At 42.8% G+C, this 24,271-nt stretch overlaps 1 protein-coding gene across 1 annotated transcript in view; it reads left to right on the top strand.

The window, feature by feature from the left end:
* The first annotated feature begins 734 nt into the window (after nucleotides 1–734).
* LRRC74A (leucine rich repeat containing 74A) overlaps nucleotides 735–24,271 on the top strand; it is a 148,196-nt gene continuing 124,659 nt past the window's right edge. Inside the window, exons 1-4 of the mRNA XM_069638444.1 lie at nucleotides 735–921; nucleotides 5,798–6,022; nucleotides 8,840–8,888; nucleotides 22,057–22,232. Coding sequence (XP_069494545.1) covers nucleotides 5,879–6,022; nucleotides 8,840–8,888; nucleotides 22,057–22,232 — 369 coding nt within the window. The 5' untranslated portion in view covers nucleotides 735–921; nucleotides 5,798–5,878. The remainder of the gene's footprint in view (nucleotides 922–5,797; nucleotides 6,023–8,839; nucleotides 8,889–22,056; nucleotides 22,233–24,271) is intronic.

Below are 24,271 nucleotides of genomic sequence, written 5' to 3'. Positions count from 1 at the left end.
CGGTGCCCACACTGCCTTTTATAACAAGCATTGGCAAAGCCTACAGTTGGAGCTTTTGTATAGGCTTGGGATAGGCATTTTCCATGCACTGCCATTATGGTACTACCTGGCAATAAGATCGTATCAGCTGGGAAATGGTGTTAGTACCTGGGCATATTATGGCAGTGCATGGCAAATGCATACATAACCCCTTAAAAAGAGCCGAACCTGCTGACTTTGGCAACTCTTATTTTAAACAGGAATTCAGTACAAGCAATAGATGCAAGAACACACATACTGCTTATAAATAAAATGACTTCAGGCACATTTGCTTAAGCCATTACCTATCAGTAGACTGCTTAGAAATAACATTGGTGTCCTCATACAAGTACAGAGCTTGATCAAAGAGATCCCAGGAGGGGGTGTTTTGAGCGGGCAGGGGCAGGTAGTGGGCATAGGGACTAGCATGGCCACAGGTGGGTAAAAAGCCAAACACACACACAGTGTAGAGCGTATGTAAATTGGTCAACATGCTAGTACCTTTGCTTAGTGTATGCCAGTAAACGTCTTGCTTGGCAGTTCCTGGCATCACTTCTGATGCCTTCTCGAGGGGAGCCACCTTCACAGTGTGGACCAGTGGTCGGTGCCTTTCCTGCAACCCGCGAGCGGCTCTGGGGAGACCCCTGTCTCTTGCAGGCTGTCATGGCAGACACGGGATTCGAGCATCACAATGGCGAGGTCACGTCATAGAAAGCACACTGAAACCCCCAAAAGAGGGCCAGGTGGAGCCAGCTGGGGCACTCCCTAGCGACACAGGAGCAGCAGTGACCAGTCCGGCCGCCTCCGCCTCCCCGAGGCTTTAAACCCATTGCAGACAGGCCCACGTGCAGCCCGCCCATCCCCCACAAGTCCTCGAGGCAGCAGATATGGGGAGGGAAAAAGGTGAGACGTGCTGCCCCACTGTGCCCTTCCACACGCCTATATCTATAATACCTCCTTTATAGTCAATATTTGCTTAAGACTGCAAAGAATGGTTTACGGTTTTGGAACACAATTGCTTTGTCAACTGTGGAAATATTGCATTCAGTAAAGGTTGTCCAACTCCAGGCCTCGAGGGCATGAGTCCTGACGGGTTTTCATATCCCTCATTAATATTCATCAGAAGAAATGTACATACATTTCGAATCATTGTATGCAAATGTAGTTTATGAATATTAATGAGTGGTAGCCTCAAAAGCCCTCGAGGCCTGGAGTTGGACAGGTACATGGTTTGCACCCACATTCCTTTTACTCTGACCAGCACGTCTCCCAGTCCCCACGAGAAACCCAGTTCTGTTGTTTGGCCATGCCTCCGTGAGAATTTATATGTATAGCAGCACTACGGAAACAATGAATGCAGCGGGCGCTATGAGGTGACCAAAGGCGCACGCGGCGCTGTACAAGGGCACAGTATGAGCAAAATAAAATATGCGGGCCTTGGCGAAGTTGTCTCGGTGGGCTCCCGCCAAAAACAGAATTACCAAGCACTGGCAATGGGGTACACAGCTGGAGGGCACGTACACAGGTGGCTGAGTAGACAGGCCAATAGGACAGAGCGCTGGCTGGCGGTTGAGGCCTCTGTGGAGGCAGTGTTGCCTCCACAGAGGCCTATTATGCGGGATGCTCACTGTCTTTATCTGGCGGGTTCAGCTTCAGGGTCAAACATTTAACAGAACACAACACAAGCTTTTCACGAACACCTTGAGTTGTGCACACCTTGTGTTGTGCACGTATCTTCTGGGGGAAAGGAAGTGCCATCCACGTCTAGTGACTTCAGACACCCGCACACTGCACTTTCATCCCCATTTAATGAAATGAGGTAAATTCTAAAATTATTCTGAGACATTCAGAAACCGCTACTTTATCCTCTCAAAATGGCCACTAATATCACATAGTTCCAAACCGGCATTGGCAAAGCCAGTAGAGTTGGCTTAAATAAATGCCACTCGCAGCTTCCTATTGGCAGCGACTACTTACCTTATGCCGAGAGCCAGCCTCGGGTATCCAGAACTCATCACATGCCAGGGGATGGTCTTCAATCTGCACATCCTGGCATTATTTGTAAAGGTGAGGCTGCATGCGCCCAGGCAACATAGGGCCAAGACACGGTCCCAATTCCAGGGCAGCTGGGCAACCTGTAAACCGCAGGATCCGGAAACAGCGTGTTGAATCTGCGCAGGGAAATGAAAAGATGCGCCTGAGGGCACATTGAAAAAGACCCCCACCCGGGTCTAGACGCATTACCCCGGGTAAGCCGCCTTATGCCAGATACGACTTCATCTGCCCTCAGTACCTGTTCCTTTACATTGGATTATTAAAAATGTTGATATGATCACTGTTTCATTGCTTGCTTGGGTTCTTGATTGATTGACCCCCTTCCCAACTTTTCCTACTTTTCTGAATATCCTTTCCCCCAAACAACTTTTCCTACTTTTCTGAATATCCTTTCCGCCAAACAATGTTTCTTACTTTTCTAAATACCCTTCCCCAAACAATTTTTCCTACTTTTCTAAATATCCTTCCTCCAAACAACCTGACCTACTTTTCTAAATATCCTTTCCCCCAAACAACTTTTCCTACTTTTCTGAATATCCTTTCCCCCAAACAACGTTTCCTACTTTTCTAAATATCCTTCCCCCAAACAACTTTTCCTACTTTTCTAAATATCCTTTCCCCAAACAGCTTTTCCTACTTTTCTAAATATCCTTTCCCTCAAACAACATTTCTTACTTTTCTAAATATCCGTTCCCCAAACAACCTTTCCTACTTTTCTAAATATCCTTTCCCCAAACAACTTTTCCTACTTTCTAAATATCCTTTCCCCAAACAACTTTTCCTACTTTCTAAATATCCTTTCCCCCAAACAACTTTTCCTACTTTTCTGAATATCCTTTCCCCCAAACAACGTTTCCTACTTTTCTAAATATCCTTTCCCCAAACCATTTTTCCTACTTTTCTAAATATCCTTCCCCCAAACAACTTGTCCTACTTTTCTAAATATCCTTTCCCCCAAATAACTTTTCCTACTGTTCTAAATATCCTTTCCCTCAAACAACATTTCCTACTTTTCTAAATATCCTTCCCCCAAACAACCTTTCCTACTTTTCTAAATATCCTTTCCCCAAACAACTTTTCCTACTTTTATAAATATTCTTTCCCCCCAAACAACTTTTCCTACTTTTCTAAATAACCTTTCCCCCAAATTATGTTTTGGAATTGCTGGTAAATGTACATGTTGCCTAGTATCCAGTGGTCTTTTAATTCATTGTAATTGTTCTTATAGAATTTCTTGGGTCTAATTAAACATACCTTGATTGTTCTTCAGGAGGCACGAACAATCTGACCTGGCTCAATCCCATACGAAATAATCCTATTTGCTGGGTACAACCTTACATTTATTAAATATTTATTGGGCGTTTGTAGCACACTGGTGCAGATCAATTTCCTGCTTCTGAGCGCCCGCCCGATGACATGAAGCAGGGTGATCTTAAAGGGTGGGTGAGGCAGGGCATGGAGGCAACAGGTGATGGGGTCTGGAGGTGGAGAAGGCAGATCAGGAAAACAGAATACTTTTAGATGAGGTAGGAGATGGGGGATAGGCCATTCCAGAGGCTTGGACCTGGCACTGCAAATCTGTGCCCTCTGTGGCATGGCTTTTGAACCCTTAAGACAGCTAGAGGTTGAGTTAAGTAGGGCTGAAGATCTTGGAGCTGGCATTGCTTGAGTCCCAACTCGAGTGCAGGTGTGGATTTGAACTACAAAGACCTTTTCCCAAATGCCAGAAAGCCTGCTCTTGATCTCACTAGGGAGGCCCTACAAGACTACCTTTCCCAGAGTGCACTCGACCCACATCAGTACAGACTCGATCAGAGGAATGCATGCCCACAGTGCATTCTCTATAACCCGGTGAGGGGGCTCAGCATACTGCAAATCCCAAAGTGTTCTGTGCCTCTCCTGAGGTACAGTCCACCCTAAGATTGCATTTCCCAGAATGCATTCTGCTGCAGTAAGTGTGGAATCATTGACCGTCCTACTTATATCAGAATGCAATCTTGACCGCTCAGTAGGATGCATGCAATAGGACAATATTGCCCATAACCCACTCATCTCAAAAGGGAACATTTCATCATTATCAGTGTTGTCAGCTCTTTAGCCTGTTCTGAAAGACTCCCCAGCAGTCGCATGGGGAATGACGAGAAGGCCACCCAGACAACCAACTAACAGGGATACGTGGTCTACCTGAGGGCCAGAGTCGCCAACAGGAACCTCCGTGTGATGGGAGTTATGTAGCTCTCAGCCGTGAGGATGTGTGGAAGGGAGGCAGGATCAACAAGAAGTAGTGGGTGACCACTAAGTGCTAGGCCTAGGGTGTACGGGGAAAGACCATTATGTTATAGGCCTAGAGTGTAAGGAACCCCCTTACTCCCTACCCGAAGAGTAACACCTACCAGAAAGGGCGGTTGAAGCAGTCACCACCGGTGCTGTGTGTGGGATTGGATCCGCGACTAATGTGTCCGCCCGGGTGGAGCACAGTGATCCCGGGAACAGGCAGAGCGGTAGATACAGGGAAGAGGAACAAAGCAAGAGACCTCAAAAGCCCTTCCCTGCATTGCATTGAGAGACGTAAGAGGCCTCGTTACCCTCCAAGGAACTCCTTGATAACTACCAACAGAGTAGGGCAGCGTAAGAATTGCCTCAGTCCCCACACGGGCTCTCACACACATGGCATGCACGCGAGAAAGGGGAAAGCCAAATAGCTAGCACGCACCCCTAGGTTCATACACCCCGGTTACTTCCATAGAGATGCCTTGCCAGGTATTGACACAGGTTCAAGAGTTTGTACCTAACTCATATTGGCAAAGCGCAAAGGAAGATAGAGTGAAGCAGCGATAGCGTATGTCGGACGGCATGCAGAATGCAAGTTTTACTTATGCACGGTGGTCTTTCCAGATAATTTATTCTTCACCTGTGCTGATTAATTGCACAGTCAGATTAGTAAAGGCGTGCATGCTCCATAGCAGGTTGTGGAAATAATTGTGACAATAATTAGATAATTTGTAATAAACTATATACCAATAAAAAATAAAAATAAAGAGATAACCACAGCACAAGAGGGGCACTTAATACAATGACATCCTAGAGAGATAACCTAAGTTATGAAAAGATGCACTGGAAATAATTTATTACAAACAACTAAGCTGATATTATTGAACAGAAATACATGTGTATAAAGGTCCTGAAGAAGCATGTTTCCCATGAAGTTAGATTTAGCCACGGTGGGGCGAAACACGTGTAGACTGTTGGTCTGCAGTAGAGTTGTAACCAAACGATATTATTTACTTTTTTAAGGAAATACTTCTATCTATCTACTTCTAGCCGGTCAAGTGAGCCTGTTAACACAGGTTCGAATCCCAGCGGGGCCAAACTCAGCCTTTCATCCTTCCGAGGTCGATAAATGAGCACCACACACCGTGGGTAATAATAAGCCGCGCTCAGATACCTGAGGGTTCGTAGCGCTATATAAATGCCTAATTATTATTATTATTATCTACTATAAAATTGATGTTTTTAACCACAATTAGAAGAAGTATGATGTTAATACCAGACTTTCTTTTTCTGTTTGACTAGAAATTAAAAAGAAAAATAATTAAGCTTATACTGTGTTTAGTAAATATTTAATTCTTGCCTCCATAGATAGGCTTAGTTTGAACTCTGCTATTGTTCCAAGATCTTTCTTCACCTTGTGCAGCAGGTTGATGTATGGGATGATGTCTTGCAGGCAAAGCCGACCCGGTCCATGGATGCCTCTGGTGGTCCTGACTAGTGGCTTCAACTTGATGCGCACCTGTCCCAGAAGCCAATGGAGACCAAGGAGGAAGACAAAGATGCGGAGCAAATAGAGGATGATGAAGAAGATGAGGAGGAGGAAAGCAGCGGAGAGGACGGAGACAGCTCCTCGTTTCATATCTTGCCGCCCCACAGTTTGCCTTCTCGCGAGACCCAGGTATGTATTGCCGGAAGCCGCAACCCTCTTCTGTCGGTGGCCCCGCTGGGGGTCCCACTGGCACAGAATCTGGAAGACAGAGACCCCTGCCTTTCTGTGTACCTACTGCGAGACTGGGGACCCGGGGCAACCCAGATGCCCAGAGAAACAATCTCATCGGGTCTGCCCATTCAAATCCCATGACCAGTGCTGGAAATGGATAGAGTTTACTGGGGGAACTCACTGTTGCACCCCTTTGCACGCATGGGCGGGTTGTCAGTGGTGGGGCAGGACCGAGGGGCGGAGCTAGGTGTTGAATAATGTGGGTGCCCTGAATAAAGGATTCTGGCTGCTTTGCATTTTGGGAATATAGGCCTCGTGACTACACGGAACGGTGCTCCAGGAAGACAGTTTTTGCTGGAGTGCAGCTTTGTCTTCTTCCAACCCAATTCCTTCCCCGCCTCTATCTCTGTTTAATATCCGTACCCCCCACGAGTTGCCAAGATTGGGAGTCCCACAACTTTCCTCTCCTTCTCTGTCAATTTCACCCCTTGACAAACAAGTGCATGAAAACGAATTTACTGGGCATAAGCACGAGATTGGCGCTATTACTCGTGGTTATACCGCCAAACTTGTTTACTGGCATTGCATGTGGTAAACATGTGGTAATGGGAAAGGGTCCCACGATTTACAGTCAGGTTGACCCTTCAGTTATTCCCCATTTTCGGATCCCATTGTACTCCATGAGGAAATGCATTATTACCGCAGGCGGTAATATCACATGCAGTGACGCTTTTGTCTGTAGACATTTGGTATTGAAATTTGGCAAAATGGTAAACCCTCTGATGTTCTTAAATACCAGATGTTTTACCGAAGATATCAAACTGGCCCAGAGCAGGCAATAGTATAGGACAGCCTGGCACCGGCTGTGCCCCCACTGCCCCACTCTGAGTGGACACTGGCACAGTCCCCACCAGGAAGTCCATTTCACATTCCTCAAGCTACCCCCACCCCGTCTCTGGTCTTCTGACCACAGGCTGGACTTATTGTGAGTCTGCTGTTAAGAAGAGAAACATGTGGTATTTAAATGCCACTTGTTTTTTAAAATACCAACAAATTATGTGTTGGGGGTGCTTTCGATATTTACCATATGGGGTGCACAGAAAGTACTGAATGGGGCAACGCAGTCATATGAAGCCCCGCTGTACTCCCTGTGTCATAAATACCACGTGATCACAGCTGATAATTAGGTGGTATTTTTAAAATAGGAGGTATTTAAAATACCACGTGATTTTATTTTCCTTCACCTCCAGTGTCACAATGGGGCCCTAAATCAGAAAACTAAGGCTTGAAAGAGTTTTTATCACTTGTGAATCCAGGGGTTGTACTCTTTCCAAGCCAAGCTCCAATCCCTTCTCTCTCCGTGCAGTCCTGTGTGTTCACAGTCGCAAGGCGCTTTGGCTGAATGGGTGTATAACCCCCAAACTGTTGTATCCATTTAGCTGTATGCTACGCAGCCACCGCTCCCCGGAGCAGAAGACTTGTTGAGAATAAACAGAACTATTCAGATGGATCAATGGGAGTTCATCTGTCAAGGCCTTGTTTTTGGTTTTTCAAGAGACCTCTTTGCAGTTTTGTTTTATACTGAAATATGATTATGAAAGAAAAGTGTTAGGGCTTCCTTACGAGTTTGGGGGTAACAGTGATTCCATTGGGGTTTGCTAAATACCGCTGGGATTGCCCGCTGCAGAGTTTGGGGGAACTGGAGGACCTTCAGCGAAGCCTGCCTATTTTTATATCCACACAAAAGTTAGGGGGCAAACATTTTAAAAAGGTATGAACAAAAAGTGCCTTTCTTTACTGTGCAGAAGAGCAGTGCAAGGACTTGCCTTAAATACGGTACAAAGAAGGTTTTCGGGGCATAGCGAAGGTATAAAAAGGGGGGCCTCTCATGCCCTCTGTCACCAACTTACCCTTGTAATGCATAAACTTGGTCTTTTTCTGAATTACGAATGTGCAGCCGTGGTGCGAAGCACAACTGCACACTATACATGTCCACTTTCACATTGAAGGTGGTTACAGAAATACCCTCGAGGGTAGCATGTTTGCATGAGCAGCACTCATATCCAATTTCAATAAAATGGAGTAATAATTTCGGTTGGGTGATATTGTATGTTAATGTGTGCTCTCTAAAGCGCTTTGGATTGGCGCTATATAAATAACACATCATTATCCCAATCCCATATAGCAGCTAGGCCTTCCCAGTAAGAAGCCCCTGGTATGGGAGCGCAGCACTGCCTGGATCCACAGAGCACTGAATGCTGAACGCTCCTGCCCTGAGCTTCCCAGACAGAGCCCCTGCTTTATGCATTCACCGAATCAATGATTTATTTGGGGCGTCCAGTTGCACGGGTGTCTTCTTTGGCAGGCCCTCCTGAATAAATGAAGGCCTATTCTGTTTCGGCCTGCAGCGGAGCGATGGGTCACTCGCTGCTGGGGACGGGTGGACTGCGCGCCGCGCGCTGTCCCTTCCCATCCGACCTGTCACCCATCGCCGGAAGTGTAAGGCGATAAGCCCAGGCGACGCAGATACACTGGCGCGAGAGGCGAGAGCAGGATAGCTTTACAGTGTGGAGTCAGGGCGGCGGCGTGTGAAATGCTTGAGGGAGTGTAGGGTATGTCCAGAGCGGGCACTCCCTCCCCATCTTCTGGAGTAGTGCTGCGCTCCTGCTCTAGTGGCTGGTGGCTGGAGGGTGAGGGGTCAGGATGTCTGAGGATGACCCCTGCTTATCCCTTGAGTCTCTTTCCCTCACTGACCTCTACGATTCTCCACCACAGAGGGAGTTCGGCGAAAGCGATGAGTACGAGACGGACCTGGACCTCAAAGGTGAGTCCCTGGCGTGCAGTGGATGGAATGCATGGTTTGCTAGCCTCCTGGCTTCCCCTCATCAGCTGCTTGTGATCCAGGTGACTTCCATTCAACTTAGTGCCATGGTCCCTAAAATGGACAACTTGAGAGCTACTGCGAATCTTTCTAACATGGATGCCCTGATGTGAAAGTCTTGGCAGAGAGTAGGCTTGGGAGTGGCCAGTGGGCTAGAAAGAGGGACTGAATGGTCAGTACTGGGGCACAGATGCACCTGGGATGGAGAGTGGAGCACAACTTCTGCCCACTTGAACACTTCTGATGATCGCGTGGGCAGAAGGACCGTCTCGTCCATTCTGGTCAGACGCGGCTATTGACTCAAGGCACGGTAGATTGCCAATCATTGGATAAGTAGCCTAAGTGGCAGCGAGAGGGATCCTTGACTAATCTATGCTGGCACTCTGGCAAGGGTTGGCTGAGGAGAGAGACAGGCTAATGTGAGCACTGTGGCGGTAGCGATCACTCAACGGAGAGAGACCTTTACTGACTTTTGCCGTGAAAACGCTAGTGGGTTGTAGTCGGAGCATGGGTTTGAATACATACTGATGTCATGCCCTGGAATGGTCTCTCATGATAAAGCTGTAGTTATTGACTCTAGGTATGTCCTTGAGCGTTATGTCATGATAAAGCTGTAGGTATTGACTCTGGGTATGCCCTTGAGCGTTATGTCATGAAAAAGCTGTAGTTATTGACTCTGGACTTGTTCTTGAGCATTATATTATGATAAAGCTGTAGGTATTGACTCTGGGTATGCCCTTGAGCGTTATGTCATGATAAAGCTGTAGGTATTGACTCTGGGTATGCCCTTGAGCGTTATGTCATGAAAAAGCTGTAGTTATTGACTCTGGACTTGTTCTTGAGCATTATATTATGATATAAAGCTGTAGGTATTGACTCTGGGTATGCCCTTGAGCGTTATGTCATGATAAAGCTGTAGGTATTGACTCTGGGTATGCCCTTGAGCGTTATGTCATGAAAAAGCTGTAGTTATTGACTCTGGACTTGTTCTTGAGCATTATATTATGATAAAGCTGTAGGTATTGACTCTGGGTATGTCCTTGAGCGTTATGTCATGATAAAGCTGTAGTTATTGACTCTGGGTATGCCCTTGTGTGTTATGTCATGATAAAGCTGTAGTTATTGACTCTGGGTATGTCCTTGAGCGTTATGTCATGATAAAGCTGTAGTTATTGACTCTGGGTATGTCCTTGTGTGTTATGTCATGAAAAAGCTGTAGTTATTGACTCTGGACTTGTTCTTGAGCATTATATTATGATAAAGCTGTAGGTATTGACTCTGGGTATGTCCTTGAGCGTTATGTCATGATAAAGCTGTAGGTATTGACTCTGGGTATGTCCTTGTGTGTTATGTCATGATAGAGCTGTAGTTATTGACTCTGGACTTGTTCTTGAGCATTATATTATGATAAAGCTGTAGGTATTGACTCTGGGTATGCCCTTGAGCGTTATGTCATGATAAAGCTGTAGGTATTGACTCTGGGTATGTCCTTGTGTGTTATGTCATGATAGAGCTGTAGTTATTGACTCTGGACTTGTTCTTGAGCATTATATTATGATAAAGCTGTAGGTATTGACTCTGGGTATGCCCTTGAGCGTTATGTCATAATAAAGCTGTAGGTATTGACTCTGGGTATGTCCTTGTGTGTTATGTCATGATAAAGCTGTAGTTATTGACTCTGGACTTGTTCTTGAGCATTATATTATGATAAAGCTGTAGTTATTGACTCTGCGTATGCCCTTGAGCGTTATGTCATAATAAAGCTGTAGTTATTGACTCTGCGTATGTTCCTGAGTGTTGTGTCATGATAAAGCTGTAGTTATTGACTCTGGGTATGTTTTTGTGTGTTATGTCATGATAAAGCTGTAGTTATTGACTCTGGGTATGCCCTTGAGCGTTATGTCATGAAAAAGCTGTAGTTATTGACTCTGGGTATGCCCTTGAGCGTTATGTCATGAAAAAGCTGTAGTTATTGACTCTGGACTTGTTCTTGAGCATTATATTATGATAAAGCTGTAGTTATTGACTCTGCGTATGCCCTTGAGCGTTATGTCATAATAAAGCTGTAGTTATTGACTCTGCGTATGTTCCTGAGTGTTGTGTCATGATAAAGCTGTAGTTATTGACTCTGGGTATGTCCTTGTGTGTTATGTCATGAAAAAGCTGTAGTTATTGACTCTGGACTTGTCCTTGAGCATTATATTATGATAAAGCTGTAGTTATTGACTCTGCGTATGCCCTTGAGCGTTATGTCATAATAAAGCTGTAGTTATTGACTCTGCGTATGCCCTTGAGCGTTATGTCATAATAAAGCTGTAGTTATTGACTCTGCGTATGTTCCTGAGTGTTGTGTCATGATAAAGCTGTAGTTATTGACTCTGGGTATGTCCTTGTGTGTTATGTCATAATAAAGCTGTAGTTATTGACTCTGCGTATGTTCCTGAGTGTTGTGTCATGATAAAGCTGTAGTTATTGACTCTGGGTATGTCCTTGTGTGTTATGTCATAATAAAGCTGTAGTTATTGACTCTGCGTATGTCCTTGTGCGTTATGTCATGATAAAGCTGTAGGTATTGACTCTGGGTATGTCCTTGAGCTTTATGTCATGATAAAGCTGTAGGTATTGACTCTGGGTATGTCCTTGAGCGTTGTGTCATGATAAAGCTGTAGGTATTGACTCTGGGTATGTCCTTGTGTGTTATGTCATGATAAAGCTGTAGTTATTGACTCTGGACTTGTTCTTGAGCATTATATTATGATAAAGCTGTAGTTATTGACTCTGGGTATGCCCTTGAGCGTTATGTCATGATAAAGCTGTAGTTATTGACTCTGGGTATGTCCTTGAGCGTTATGTCATGATAAAGCTGTAGGTATTGACTCTGGGTATGCCCTTGAGCGTTATGTCATGAAAAAGCTGTAGTTATTGACTCTGGACTTGTTCTTGAGCATTATATTATGATAAAGCTGTAGGTATTGACTCTGGGTATGTTCTTGAGCGTTATGTCATAATAAAGCTGTAGGTATTGACTCTGGGTATGTCCTTGTGTGTTATGTCATGAAAAAGCTGTAGTTATTGACTCTGCGTATGTTTTTGTGTGTTATGTCATGATAAAGCTGTAGTTATTGACTCTGCGTATGTTCCTGAGTGTTGTGTCATGATAAAGCTGTAGTTATTGACTCTGGGTATGTTTTTGTGTGTTATGTCATGATAAAGCTGTAGTTATTGACTCTGGGTATGTTTTTGTGTGTTATGTCATGATAAAGCTGTAGTTATTGACTCTGGGTATGTTTTTGTGTGTTATGTCATGATAAAGCTGTAGGTATTGACTCTGGGTATGTCCTTGTGTGTTATGTCATGAAAAAGCTGTAGTTATTGACTCTGGGTATGTCCTTGAGCTTTATGTCATGATAAAGCTGTAGGTATTGACTCTGGGTATGCCCTTGTGTGTTATGTCATGATAAAGCTGTAGTTATTGACTCTGGGTATGTCCTTGAGCTTTATGTCATGATAAAGCTGTAGGTATTGACTCTGGGTATGCCCTTGAGCGTTATGTCATGATAAAGCTGTAGTTATTGACTCTGCGTATGTTCCTGAGTGTTGTGTCATGATAAAGCTGTAGTTATTGACTCTGGGTATGTTTTTGTGTGTTATGTCATGATAAAGCTGTAGTTATTGACTCTGGGTATGTTTTTGTGTGTTATGTCATGATAAAGCTGTAGTTATTGACTCTGGGTATGTTTTTGTGTGTTATGTCATGATAAAGCTGTAGGTATTGACTCTGGGTATGTCCTTGTGTGTTATGTCATGAAAAAGCTGTAGTTATTGACTCTGGGTATGTCCTTGTGTGTTATGTCATGAAAAAGCTGTAGTTATTGACTCTGGACTTGTTCTTGAGCATTATATTATGATAAAGCTGTAGGTATTGACTCTGGGTATGCCCTTGAGCGTTATGTCATGATAAAGCTGTAGTTTTTGACTCTGGGTATGTCCTTGAGCTTTATGTCATGATAAAGCTGTAGGTATTGACTCTGGGTATACCCTTGAGCGTTATGTCATGATAAAGCTGTAGTTATTGACTCTGGGTATGTCCTTGTGTGTTATGTCATGAAAAAGCTGTAGTTATTGACTCTGGACTTGTTCTTGAGCATTATATTATGATAAAGCTGTAGGTATTGACTCTGGGTATGTCCTTGAGCTTTATGTCATGATAAAGCTGTAGTTATTGACTATGGGTATGTCCTTGAGCTTTATGTCATGATAAAGCTGTAGGTATTGACTCTGGGTATGTTTTTGTGTGTTATGTCATGATACAGCTGTAGTTATTGACTCTGGACTTGTTCTTGAGCATTATATTATGATAAAGCTGTAGGTATTGACTCTGGGTATGCCCTTGAGCGTTATGTCATAATAAAGCTGTAGGTATTGACTCTGGGTATGTCCTTGTGTGTTATGTCATGATAGAGCTGTAGTTATTGACTCTGGACTTGTTCTTGAGCATTATATTATGATAAAGCTGTAGGTATTGACTCTGGGTATGTCCTTGTGTGTTATGTCATGATAAAGCTGTAGTTATTGACTCTGGGTATGTCCTTGTGTGTTATGTCATGAAAAAGCTGTAGTTATTGACTCTGGACTTGTTCTTGAGCATTATATTATGATAAAGCTGTAGGTATTGACTCTGGGTATGCCCTTGAGCGTTGTGTCATGATAAAGCTGTAGTTATTTACTCTGGGTATGTCCTTGTGTGTTATGTCATGATAAAGCTGTAGTTATTGACTCTGCGTATGTTCCTGAGTGTTGTGTCATGATAAAGCTGTAGTTATTGACTCTGGGTATGTCCTTGAGCTTTATGTCATGATAAAGCTGTAGTTATTGACTCTGGGTATGTCCTTGTGTGTTATGTCATGAAAAAGCTGTAGTTATTGACTCTGGACTTGTTCTTGAGCATTATATTATGATAAAGCTGTAGGTATTGACTCTGGGTATGCCCTTGAGCGTTATGTCATGATAAAGCTGTAGTTATTGACTCTGGGTATGTCCTTGTGTGTTATGTCATGAAAAAGCTGTAGTTATTGACTCTGGACTTGTTCTTGAGCATTATATTATGATAAAGCTGTAGGTATTGACTCTGGGTATGTCCTTGAGCGTTATGTCATGATAAAGCTGTAGGTATTGACTCTGGGTATGCCCTTGAGCGTTATGTCATGAAAAAGCTGTAGTTATTGACTCTGGACTTGTTCTTGAGCATTATATTATGATAAAGCTGTAGGTATTGACTCTGGGTATGTTCTTGAGCGTTATATCATAATAAAGCTGTAGGTATTGACTCTGGGTATGTCCTTGAGCGTTGTGTCATGATAAAGCTGTAGGTATTGACTCTGGGTATGTTCTTGAGCGTTATATCATAATAAAGCTGTAGGTATTGACTCTGGACTTGTTCTTGAGCATTATATTATGATAAAGCTGTAGGTATTGACTCTGGGTATGTCCTTGAGCGTTGTGTCATGATAAAGCTGTAGTTATTGACTCTGGGTATGTCCTTGTGTGTTATGTCATGAAAAAGCTGTAGTTATTGACTCTGGGTATGTCCTTGAGCTGTATGTCATGATAAAGCTGTAGTTATTGACTCTGGGTATGTCCTTGAGCTTTATGTCATGATAAAGCTGTAGTTATTGACTCTGGGTATGTCCTTGTGTGTTATGTCATGAAAAAGCTGTAGTTATTGACTCTGGACTTGTTCTTGAGCATTATATTATGATAAAGCTGTAGGTATTGACTCTGGGTATGCCCTTGAGCGTTATGTCATGATAAAGCTGTAGTTATTGACTCTGGGTATGTCCTTGTGTGTTATGTCATGAAAAAGCTGTAGTTATTGACTCTGGACTTGTTCTTGAGCATTATATTATGATAAAGCTGTAGGTATTGACTCTGGGTATGCCCTTGAGCGTTATGTCATGATAAAGCTGTAGTTATTGACTCTGGGTATGTCCTTGAGCGTTATGTCATGATAAAGCTGTAGGTATTGACTCTGGGTATGCCCTTGAGCGTTATGTCATGAAAAAGCTGTAGTTATTGACTCTGGACTTGTTCTTGAGCATTATATTATGATAAAGCTGTAGGTATTGACTCTGGGTATGTTCTTGAGCGTTATGTCATAATAAAGCTGTAGGTATTGACTCTGGGTATGTCCTTGAGCGTTGTGTCATGATAAAGCTGTAGTTATTTACTCTGGGTATGTCCTTGTGTGTTATGTCATGATAAAGCTGTAGTTATTGACTCTGCGTATGTTCCTGAGTGTTGTGTCATGATAAAGCTGTAGTTATTGACTCTGGGTATGTCCTTGAGCTTTATGTCATGATAAAGCTGTAGGTATTGACTCTGGGTATGTCCTTGTGTGTTATGTCATGAAAAAGCTGTAGTTATTGACTCTGGACTTGTTCTTGAGCATTATATTATGATAAAGCTGTAGGTATTGACTCTGGGTATGCCCTTGAGCGTTATGTCATGATAAAGCTGTAGTTATTGACTCTGGGTATGTCCTTGAGCTTTATGTCATGATAAAGCTGTAGGTATTGACTCTGGGTATGTCCTTGAGCTTTATGTCATGATAAAGCTGTAGGTATTGACTCTGGGTATGTCCTTGTGTGTTATGTCATGAAAAAGCTGTAGTTATTGACTCTGGACTTGTTCTTGAGCATTATATTATGATAAAGCTGTAGGTATTGACTCTGGGTATGCCCTTGAGCGTTATGTCATGATAAAGCTGTAGTTATTGACTCTGGGTATGTCCTTGAGCTTTATGTCATGATAAAGCTGTAGGTATTGACTCTGGGTATGTTTTTGTGTGTTATGTCATGATACAGCTGTAGTTATTGACTCTGGACTTGTTCTTGAGCATTATATTATGATAAAGCTGTAGGTATTGACTCTGGGTATGCCCTTGAGCGTTGTGTCATGATAAAGCTGTAGTTATTTACTCTGGGTATGTCCTTGTGTGTTATGTCATGATAAAGCTGTAGTTATTGACTCTGCGTATGTTCCTGAGTGTTGTGTCATGATAAAGCTGTAGTTATTGACTCTGGGTATGTTTTTGTGTGTTATGTCATGATAAAGCTGTAGTTATTGACTCTGGGTATGTCCTTGAGCATTATATTATGATAAAGCTGTAGTTATTGACTCTGGGTATGTCCTTGAGCATTATATTATGATAAAGCTGTAGGTATTGACTCTGGGTATACCCTTGAGCTTTATGTCATGATAAAGCTGTAGTTATTGACTCTGGGTATGCCCTTGAGCTTTATGTCATGATAAAGCTGTAGGTATTGACTCTGGGTATGTCCTTGTGTGTTATGTCATGAAAAAGCTGTAGTTATTGACTCTGGACTTGTTCTTGAGCATTATATTATGATAAAGCTGTAGGTATTGACTCTGGGTATGCCCTTGAGCGTTATGTCATGATAAAGCTGTAGTTATTGACTCTGGGTATGTCCTTGAGCGTTATGTCATGATAAAGCTGTAGGTATTGACTCTGGGTATGCCCTTGAGCGTTATGTCATGAAAAAGCTGTAGTTATTGACTCTGGACTTGTTCTTGAGCATTATATTATGATAAAGCTGTAGGTATTGACTCTGGGTATGTTCTTGAGCGTTATGTCATAATAAAGCTGTAGTTATTTACTCTGGGTATGTCCTTGTGTCTTATGTCATGATAAAGCTGTAGTTATTGACTCTGCGTATGTTCCTGGGTGTTGTGTCATGATAAAGCTGTAGTTATTGACTCTGGGTATGTTTTTGTGTGTTATGTCATGATAAAGCTGTAGGTATTGACTCTGGGTATGTCCTTGAGCTTTATGTCATGATAAAGCTGTAGTTATTGACTCTGGGTATGTCCTTGAGCTTTATGTCATGATAAAGCTGTAGTTATTGACTCTGGGTATGTCCTTGAGCTTTATGTCATGATAAAGCTGTAGTTATTGACTCTGGGTATGTCCTTGAGCTTTATGTCATGATAAAGCTGTAGGTATTGACTCTGGGTATGTCCTTGTGTGTTATGTCATGAAAAAGCTGTAGTTATTGACTCTGGACTTGTTCTTGAGCATTATATTATGATAAAGCTGTAGGTATTGACTCTGGGTATGCCCTTGAGCGTTATGTCATGATAAAGCTGTAGTTATTGACTCTGGGTATGTCCTTGAGCTTTATGTCATGATAAAGCTGTAGTTATTGACTCTGGGTATGTCCTTGTGTGTTATGTCATGAAAAAGCTGTAGTTATTGACTCTGGACTTGTTCTTTAGCATTATATTATGATAAAGCTGTAGTTATTGACTCTGGGTATGTCCTTGAGCTTTATGTCATGATAAAGCTGTAGGTATTGACTCTGGGTATGCCCTTGAGCGTTATGTCATGAAAAAGCTGTAGTTATTGACTCTGGACTTGTTCTTGAGCATTATATTATGATAAAGCTGTAGGTATTGACTCAGGGTATGTTCTTGAGCGTTATGTCATAATAAAGCTGTAGGTATTGACTCTGGGTATGTCCTTGAGCGTTGTGTCATTATAAAGCTGTAGTTATTTACTCTGGGTATTTCCTTGTGTGTTATGTCATGATAAAGCTGTAGTTATTGACTCTGCGTATGTTCCTGAGTGTTGTGTCATGATAACGCTGTAGTTATTGACTCTGGGTACGTCCTTGTGTGTTATGTCATGATAAAGCTGTAGGTATTGACTCTGGGTATGTTTTTGTGTGTTATGTCATGAAAAAGCTGTAGTTATTGACTCTGGGTATGTTCTTGAGCGTTATGTCATGATAAAGCTATAGGTATTGACTCTGGGTATGCCCTTGTGTGTTATGTCATGAAAAAGCTGTAGTTATTGACTCTGCGTATGTTCCTGAGTTTTGTGTCATGATAACGCTGTAGTTATTGACTCTGGGTACGTCCTTGTGTGTTATGTCATGATAAAGCTGTAGGTATTGACTCTGCGTATGTTCCTGAGTGTTGTGTCATGATAACGCTGTAGTTATTGACTCTGGGTACGTCCTTGTGTGTTATGTCATGATAAAGCTGTAGGTATTGACTCTGGGTATGTTTTTGTGTGTTATGTCATGAAAAAGCTGTAGTTATTGACTCTGGGTATGTTCTTGAGCGTTATGTCATGATAAAGATGTAGGTATTGACTCTGGGTATGCCCTTGTGTGTTATGTCATGAAAAAGCTGTAGTTATTGACTCTGGGTATGTCCTTGTGTGTTATGTCATGATAAAGCTGTAGGTATTGACTCTGGGTATGCCCTTGTGTGTTATGTCATGATAAAGCTGTAGGTATTGACTCTGGGTATGCCCTTGAGCGTTATGTCATGATAAAGCTGTAGTTATTGACTCTGGGTATGTCCTTGTGTGTTATGTCATGAAAAAGCTGTAGTTATTGACTCTGGACTTGTTCTTGAGCATTATATTATGATAAAGCTGTAGTTATTGACTCTGGGTATGTCCTTGAGCGTTATGTCATGATAAAGCTGTAGTTATTGACTATGGGTATGTCCTTGTGTGTTATGTCATGAAAAAGCTGTAGTTATTGACTCTGGACTTGTTCTTGAGCATTATATTATGATAATGCTGTAGTTATTGACTCTGGGTATGTCCTTGAGCGTTATGTCATGATAAAGCTGTAGTTATTGACTCTAGGTATGTCCTTGAGCGTTATTTCATGATAAAGCTGTAGGTATTGACTCTGGGTATGTTCTTGACCGTTATGTCATATCAAAGCTGTAGGTATTGACTCTGGGTATGCCCTTGAGCGTTGTGTCATGATAAAGCTGTAGTTATTTACTCTGGGTATTTCCTTGTGTGTTATGTCATGATAAAGCTGTAGTTATTGACTCTGCGTATGTTCCTGAGTGTTGTGTCATGATAACGCTGTAGTTATTGACTCTGCGTATGTTCTTGAGCGTTATGTCATGATAAAGCTGTAGTTATTGACTCTGGGTACGTCCTTGCGCGTTTTGTCATGAAAAAGCTGTAGTTATTGACTCTGGACTTGTTCTTGAGCATTATATTATGATAAAGCTGTAGTTATTGACTCTGGGTATGTCCTTGAGCGTTATGTCATGATAAAGCTGTAGTTATTGACTCTGGGTACGTCCTTGTGTGTTATGTCATGATAAAGCTGTAGTTATTGACTCTGGGTACGTCCTTGCGCGTTATGTCATGAAAAAGCTGTAGTTATTGACTCTGGACTTGTTCTTGAGCATTATATTATGATAAAGCTGTAGGTATTGACTCTGGGTATGTTCTTGAGCGTTATGTCATAATAAAGCTGTAGTTATTGACTCTGCGTATGTTCCTGAGTGTTGTGTCATGATAACGCTGTAGTTATTGACTCTGGGTATGTCCTTGAGCGTTATGTCATGATAAAGCTGTAGTTATTGACTCTGTATATGTTCCTGAGCGTTATGTCATGATAAAGCTGTAGTTATTGACTCTGGGTACGTCCTTGTGTGTTATGTCATGATAAAGCTGTAGTTATTGACTCTGGGTATGCCCTTGCGCGTTATGTCATGAAAAAGCTGCAGTTATTGACTCTGGACTTGTTCTTGAGCATCATATTATGATAAAGCTGCAGTTATTGACTCTGGACTTGTTCTTGAGCATCATATTATGATAAAGCTGTAGTTATTGACTCTGGGTATGTCCTTGAGCGTTATGTCATGATAAAGCTGTAGTTATTGACTCTGGGTATGTCCTTGTGTGTTATGTCATGAAAAAGCTGTAGTTATTGACTCTGGACTTGTTCTTGAGCATTATATTATGATAAAGCTGTAGGTATTGACTCTGGGTACGTCCTTGTGTGTTATGTCATGATAAAGCTGTAGTTATTGACTCTGTATATGTTCCTGAGTGTTGTGTCATGATAAAGCTGTAGGTATTGACTCTGGGTACGTCCTTGTGTGTTATGTCATGATAAAGCTGTAGTTATTGACTCTGTATATGTTCCTGAGCGTTGTGTCATGATAAAGCTGTAGTTATTGACTCTGGGTATGTCCTTGTGTGTTATGTCATGAAAAAGCTGCAGTTATTGACTCTGGACTTGTTCTTGAGCATCATATTATGATAAAGCTGTAGTTGTTGACTCTGAGTATGTCCTTGAGCGTTATGTCATGATAAAGCTGTAGTTATTGACACTGGGTATGTCCTTGTGTGTTATGTCACGATAACGCAGTGATTGTGGACTGCAGACATGTTCTGCAATGTTATGTCACGATAATACTGTGTTTATTGGATTTGCAAATATTCTTGAAAGTTATGTGGTTACAGTCTGTAGAAATGTTCCTTAATTTTATGTCAGGATAACTATCTGATTATTGACTGTTGAAATGTTCTTGAACGTTATGACATGATAAATCAGTGATTACTGACATCAGAAATCATATTGAATGTTATGTCATGATAAAGCTGTGTTTACTGACTCTGAATATGTGCTTGAGGTTATGCCGTGGGAGTGTTGTGTCATGATCACGCAGTGATTACTGATATCAGAAATGTTATTGAATGGCGTGTCATGATAGAGTTGTGGTGTCTGACATCAGAAATGTTATTGAATGTTATGTCATGATAGAGCTGTGGTTGCTGACTCTAGACATGTTCGTGAATGCTGTGTCATGATCTATATCTGATTACTGACTGAGAGGCATGGTGAAATACCGACTGGCCGTTGACCGGTTCTTGAATGCCATGCGATGGTAATCCCAGGGGGGTTTCTAGAGAGTTTTTTTGTGAATGTTCTTTGGCAGGAGAGCAGTAGCTATTAGCTGTGTAGAGAATACTGACCGCTGTGACTCAGTAAGCCTGCAGGTTGGGAAGTTGAGAACAGGTTCTTGAATGACAGTTGCAGAGCAGTTCTTAGACAGTTCTAGCGGGATAAAGCCGTGGTGGTTGTAGAGGATTTTCACATTTCCCGTTATAGCTGCAACCTGATTATTGGCTGCAGAGAAGTTCTAGAAGGTTCTGTCGTGGTAACTCTGTGGTTTTCTACAGAGAGTTTCTTGAATGTTCTAGCACCAGAATATTTGTTGTGGTCCACCGTAGAGCAGTCCTTGATTGTTCGATCAGGTGTTTGCCCGTCAATCACCTACTGCAATGCAGTCTTGTGGCTATTCACTTCTGAAATGTTCTTTAATTCTCTGTCCTAATAGAGCTGCAACTATCTTGAGGGTTCTGTCATAGTAAAGCTGTGATGGTTCAGCCATACTTATATTAGAGCTTTATCTCGGGAGGATAGCTCAGGGGAAACGCGCTCGCTTTGGAAGCAAGACGATGCGGAGCAACCCAAGTTCGATCCCTGGTACCACGTTTAGAAACCTCTCAGTATTAAGCGCATTATAAATAAGGAGCAGCACAGGTTCGATCCCCGGGTCCGCGATTAAAACCTCTGGGTATTAACTGCGTTATAAATAACCAATTATAAATATGTCAAAACGTGTATGGTTCATCGCAGAATCCTGGATTTACTATTGTGAAAATGCTGTGGATGGACCTAACAAGGTTCTTGAATGTCTTGGGAAATCTTTGTTGATTGGCTGGCTGTTCTGAGGGCCTCCAAGGCTGAACCTTGGCAAATGGCTGGCTACAGAAAGGTTCTTGAATGCTTCTCCCAGTCCCAGTTATGGGTCAACGTCGGAAGGTTCCTGAACCTTGTGGTTCGGCTGTGGTGTTTGGCACTAGATCAGCTTTTGAATGTTTGATCGTGGGAAGGCTGCGATTATCTACAGAGAGGTCCTTCAATGCTCTGTCATGTGTACACTGTGGTTGCCTTTAGAAGGGCCCTTGAATGACTATCCTTTCGAAACGTATGGCTGACTGTCGAGAGGTTCAGAACGGTTCTGTCACATAAAAGCTGTTGGTTATTGCCTACAAAGATCTTCTTGAGTGCTCGCTAATGTCAAAGCATTGGTAGTTGGCTGCAGAAAGGTTCTAGAATATTTAGTCTGTGCTAACTGGTGGTGGGTGGTAGCAGAGCAATGGCGGTTGGCCGAAGAGAAGTGAGGGGAGCCACTTACCTTTTAAGAGTAGTGATGGTCTGGGAAGAAGCTGAATGTTTGTTCTTTGTGCCCTTAGATCCGCATAAGTCCTTCCCAGGGGTGACCTACGAGCAGCGTTACCTGAAGGCCTGCGAAATGGTGGGGGTGGTGCCTGCTTCGTATTTTCTCCGCAACATCGAGTCGGCTCACATGGAGATGAAGCATCATGGGCTGGGACCCAAGGGGGCCAGAGCAATTGCCATCGCACTTGTGGTGAGTACCATTCCCGCCCACCTGACTTAGAACGCAGCAGTACCGCTCTCCGAGGAACATTGTACGTAGATTACCTTATATCATGGGGCCCCTGCTACTTCCGACTCTACCTATGGATTCTGTTGCACCGGTGCGCGTGAGCTGCCCTTGGAGACTCTTATGAGATTTGGGCATAGGGGATTTTCAGAAGACAACAGCCTCACAAGCCTGTTATGGAGATTGAGTTCCACCTGGCATTTGCAAATCCTAATGGGAGCTGGAGTTTGAGAAAGGTGCACACTCTCTTACCAGGCTGTGCACTGGCAGTGCCAAACACACAGACAGTAAGCATGATCCACAGCCAAAGGCTGGCATGCCTGAGTAGTAAACACAGTGCACAATTAAAGGCTGTATCCGGTTTACCCTCCACACACATGCAGTAAACACGTACCAGAATGTCACTGGTCATTCCGGACATTAACAGACCATCACTCTTCTCTGACACCGCCCTATGCTAGCTCACCCCTCGAAACAGGCAATGCTGCACCCACCAATTCTTTTAGTCAAGTCTTTCCCTTGGATGAGATCACAATGAAAGCCAAGCTTGCCCCATGCATACCACGCCATTCACCAACATTGAGCATGTTTCCCCTGCTGCGTGTTCAGGCCAAACTCTCGGCAGGCCCCTTATGTGACCATAGAAATCAATGGACGTTCACCCAACGCCCCGGCGACTTAAAACAACGAGAGGTATCCCTTTGACTTCCTGTTCTGCGGCCATCTTGGAACGAGCATGGGGCAGGCCTCTTTTTTATTGGCAATTAAATGCAGTTGTTTTAGAATGTGTATTTGCGTTTTTTGTACAGTGTTGTTCATGAGTCACTACTCAGCAGTCTCTAAACGGCGAAAGTTTGCAATGTAAGCAGCAGAGCTAAAAAAAACAACAGGGGGCTGGACTAGTAGACAAAGAAAGGGATGGTGGGATACGCAATAGGTTTTGTAACTTGGTTTATGATTCCAAGATTTTTATTTTATTCAAAAATAAGTCTAAAAATTATTATTAAACACAGTTTTAATAAAACATTGTGGCCAATTCATTTTCACTCATTCACATTCAGACTTTCTTCAACAAACTGTCACACTACTTTCCTCAAAACCATGGTATACATAAGAAAACAGTCGTAAATCTGTTGCATCTTAGAACATTCGAAATTCATAAAGAAAACTCCCCATCAATTTGGGGTAACAAAAAGTCTGTGTTGTGTAGTTCCCACAGATTCTCACGTCGACACGTGTTTCACTTGCTCTCCACGAGCATCATCAATAGTGCTTGCTATGTATGGCAACCTTCTTCAGGACAAACAACCATTTTTCTCGTGCATATATTGGCTGTGGCCACACCATCTCCTGTCCAACGGGCAAAGGAGGTTGAAGATGTGGTATTTTCAGTTTCAGCACATCTCAAAACGAAATCCTGAGGGTATTTATCCTCTTACTCAGAACTGGAGTGACCGCGTCTCACACTATGTTTCCAACTTTTTCGGTGTGTAGATTCATGGACTAGGGTACTGTGTTGGTGGTCGGCATCCACTTGTTCCCTCTACTTTAACGCAGGATGAGATTGATTGCAAGAGGCTCTCTCAATCCTGTAAATCTGTAGCCTTCCGTCCGTGCTTGCTCTCACTCTGTAAAGCATCTGCTTTCTCTTTCAGTCTGTTTCTTTTGCCTCTGCTTCTCACTAGTGCATGTTATTAAGGAAATGGCCTCTATTTTTAGACTTGTTTTTGAATAAAATAAAAATCTTGGAATCATAAACCAAGTTACAAAACCTTTTGCGTATCCCACCATCCCTTTATTTGTCTATTAGTCCACCCCCCTGTTGTTTTTTGATTCAATGACCTGTAGGACAAGGGACGTTAATACAGGTACCCCTCCTTTTTTGCAGCAGCAGAGCTCATCAAGTTCTGTGTTCACGGGCCGCTGTCCCACGTTCCACAAAAAGTAGAAGCCATGTGACTTGGTAATGATTGCCAACAGAGAAACATATAATAGACTTTCCT

This window comes from Ambystoma mexicanum, chromosome 14 (genome assembly GCF_040938575.1).
Source record: "Ambystoma mexicanum isolate Mex_15411 chromosome 14, UKY_AmexF1_1, whole genome shotgun sequence".
In the NCBI taxonomy this organism is placed as follows: domain Eukaryota; kingdom Metazoa; phylum Chordata; class Amphibia; order Caudata; family Ambystomatidae; genus Ambystoma; species Ambystoma mexicanum.
Note: the sequence above shows the minus strand (reverse complement) of the source record. Positions and strands in the feature narration are given on the sequence as shown.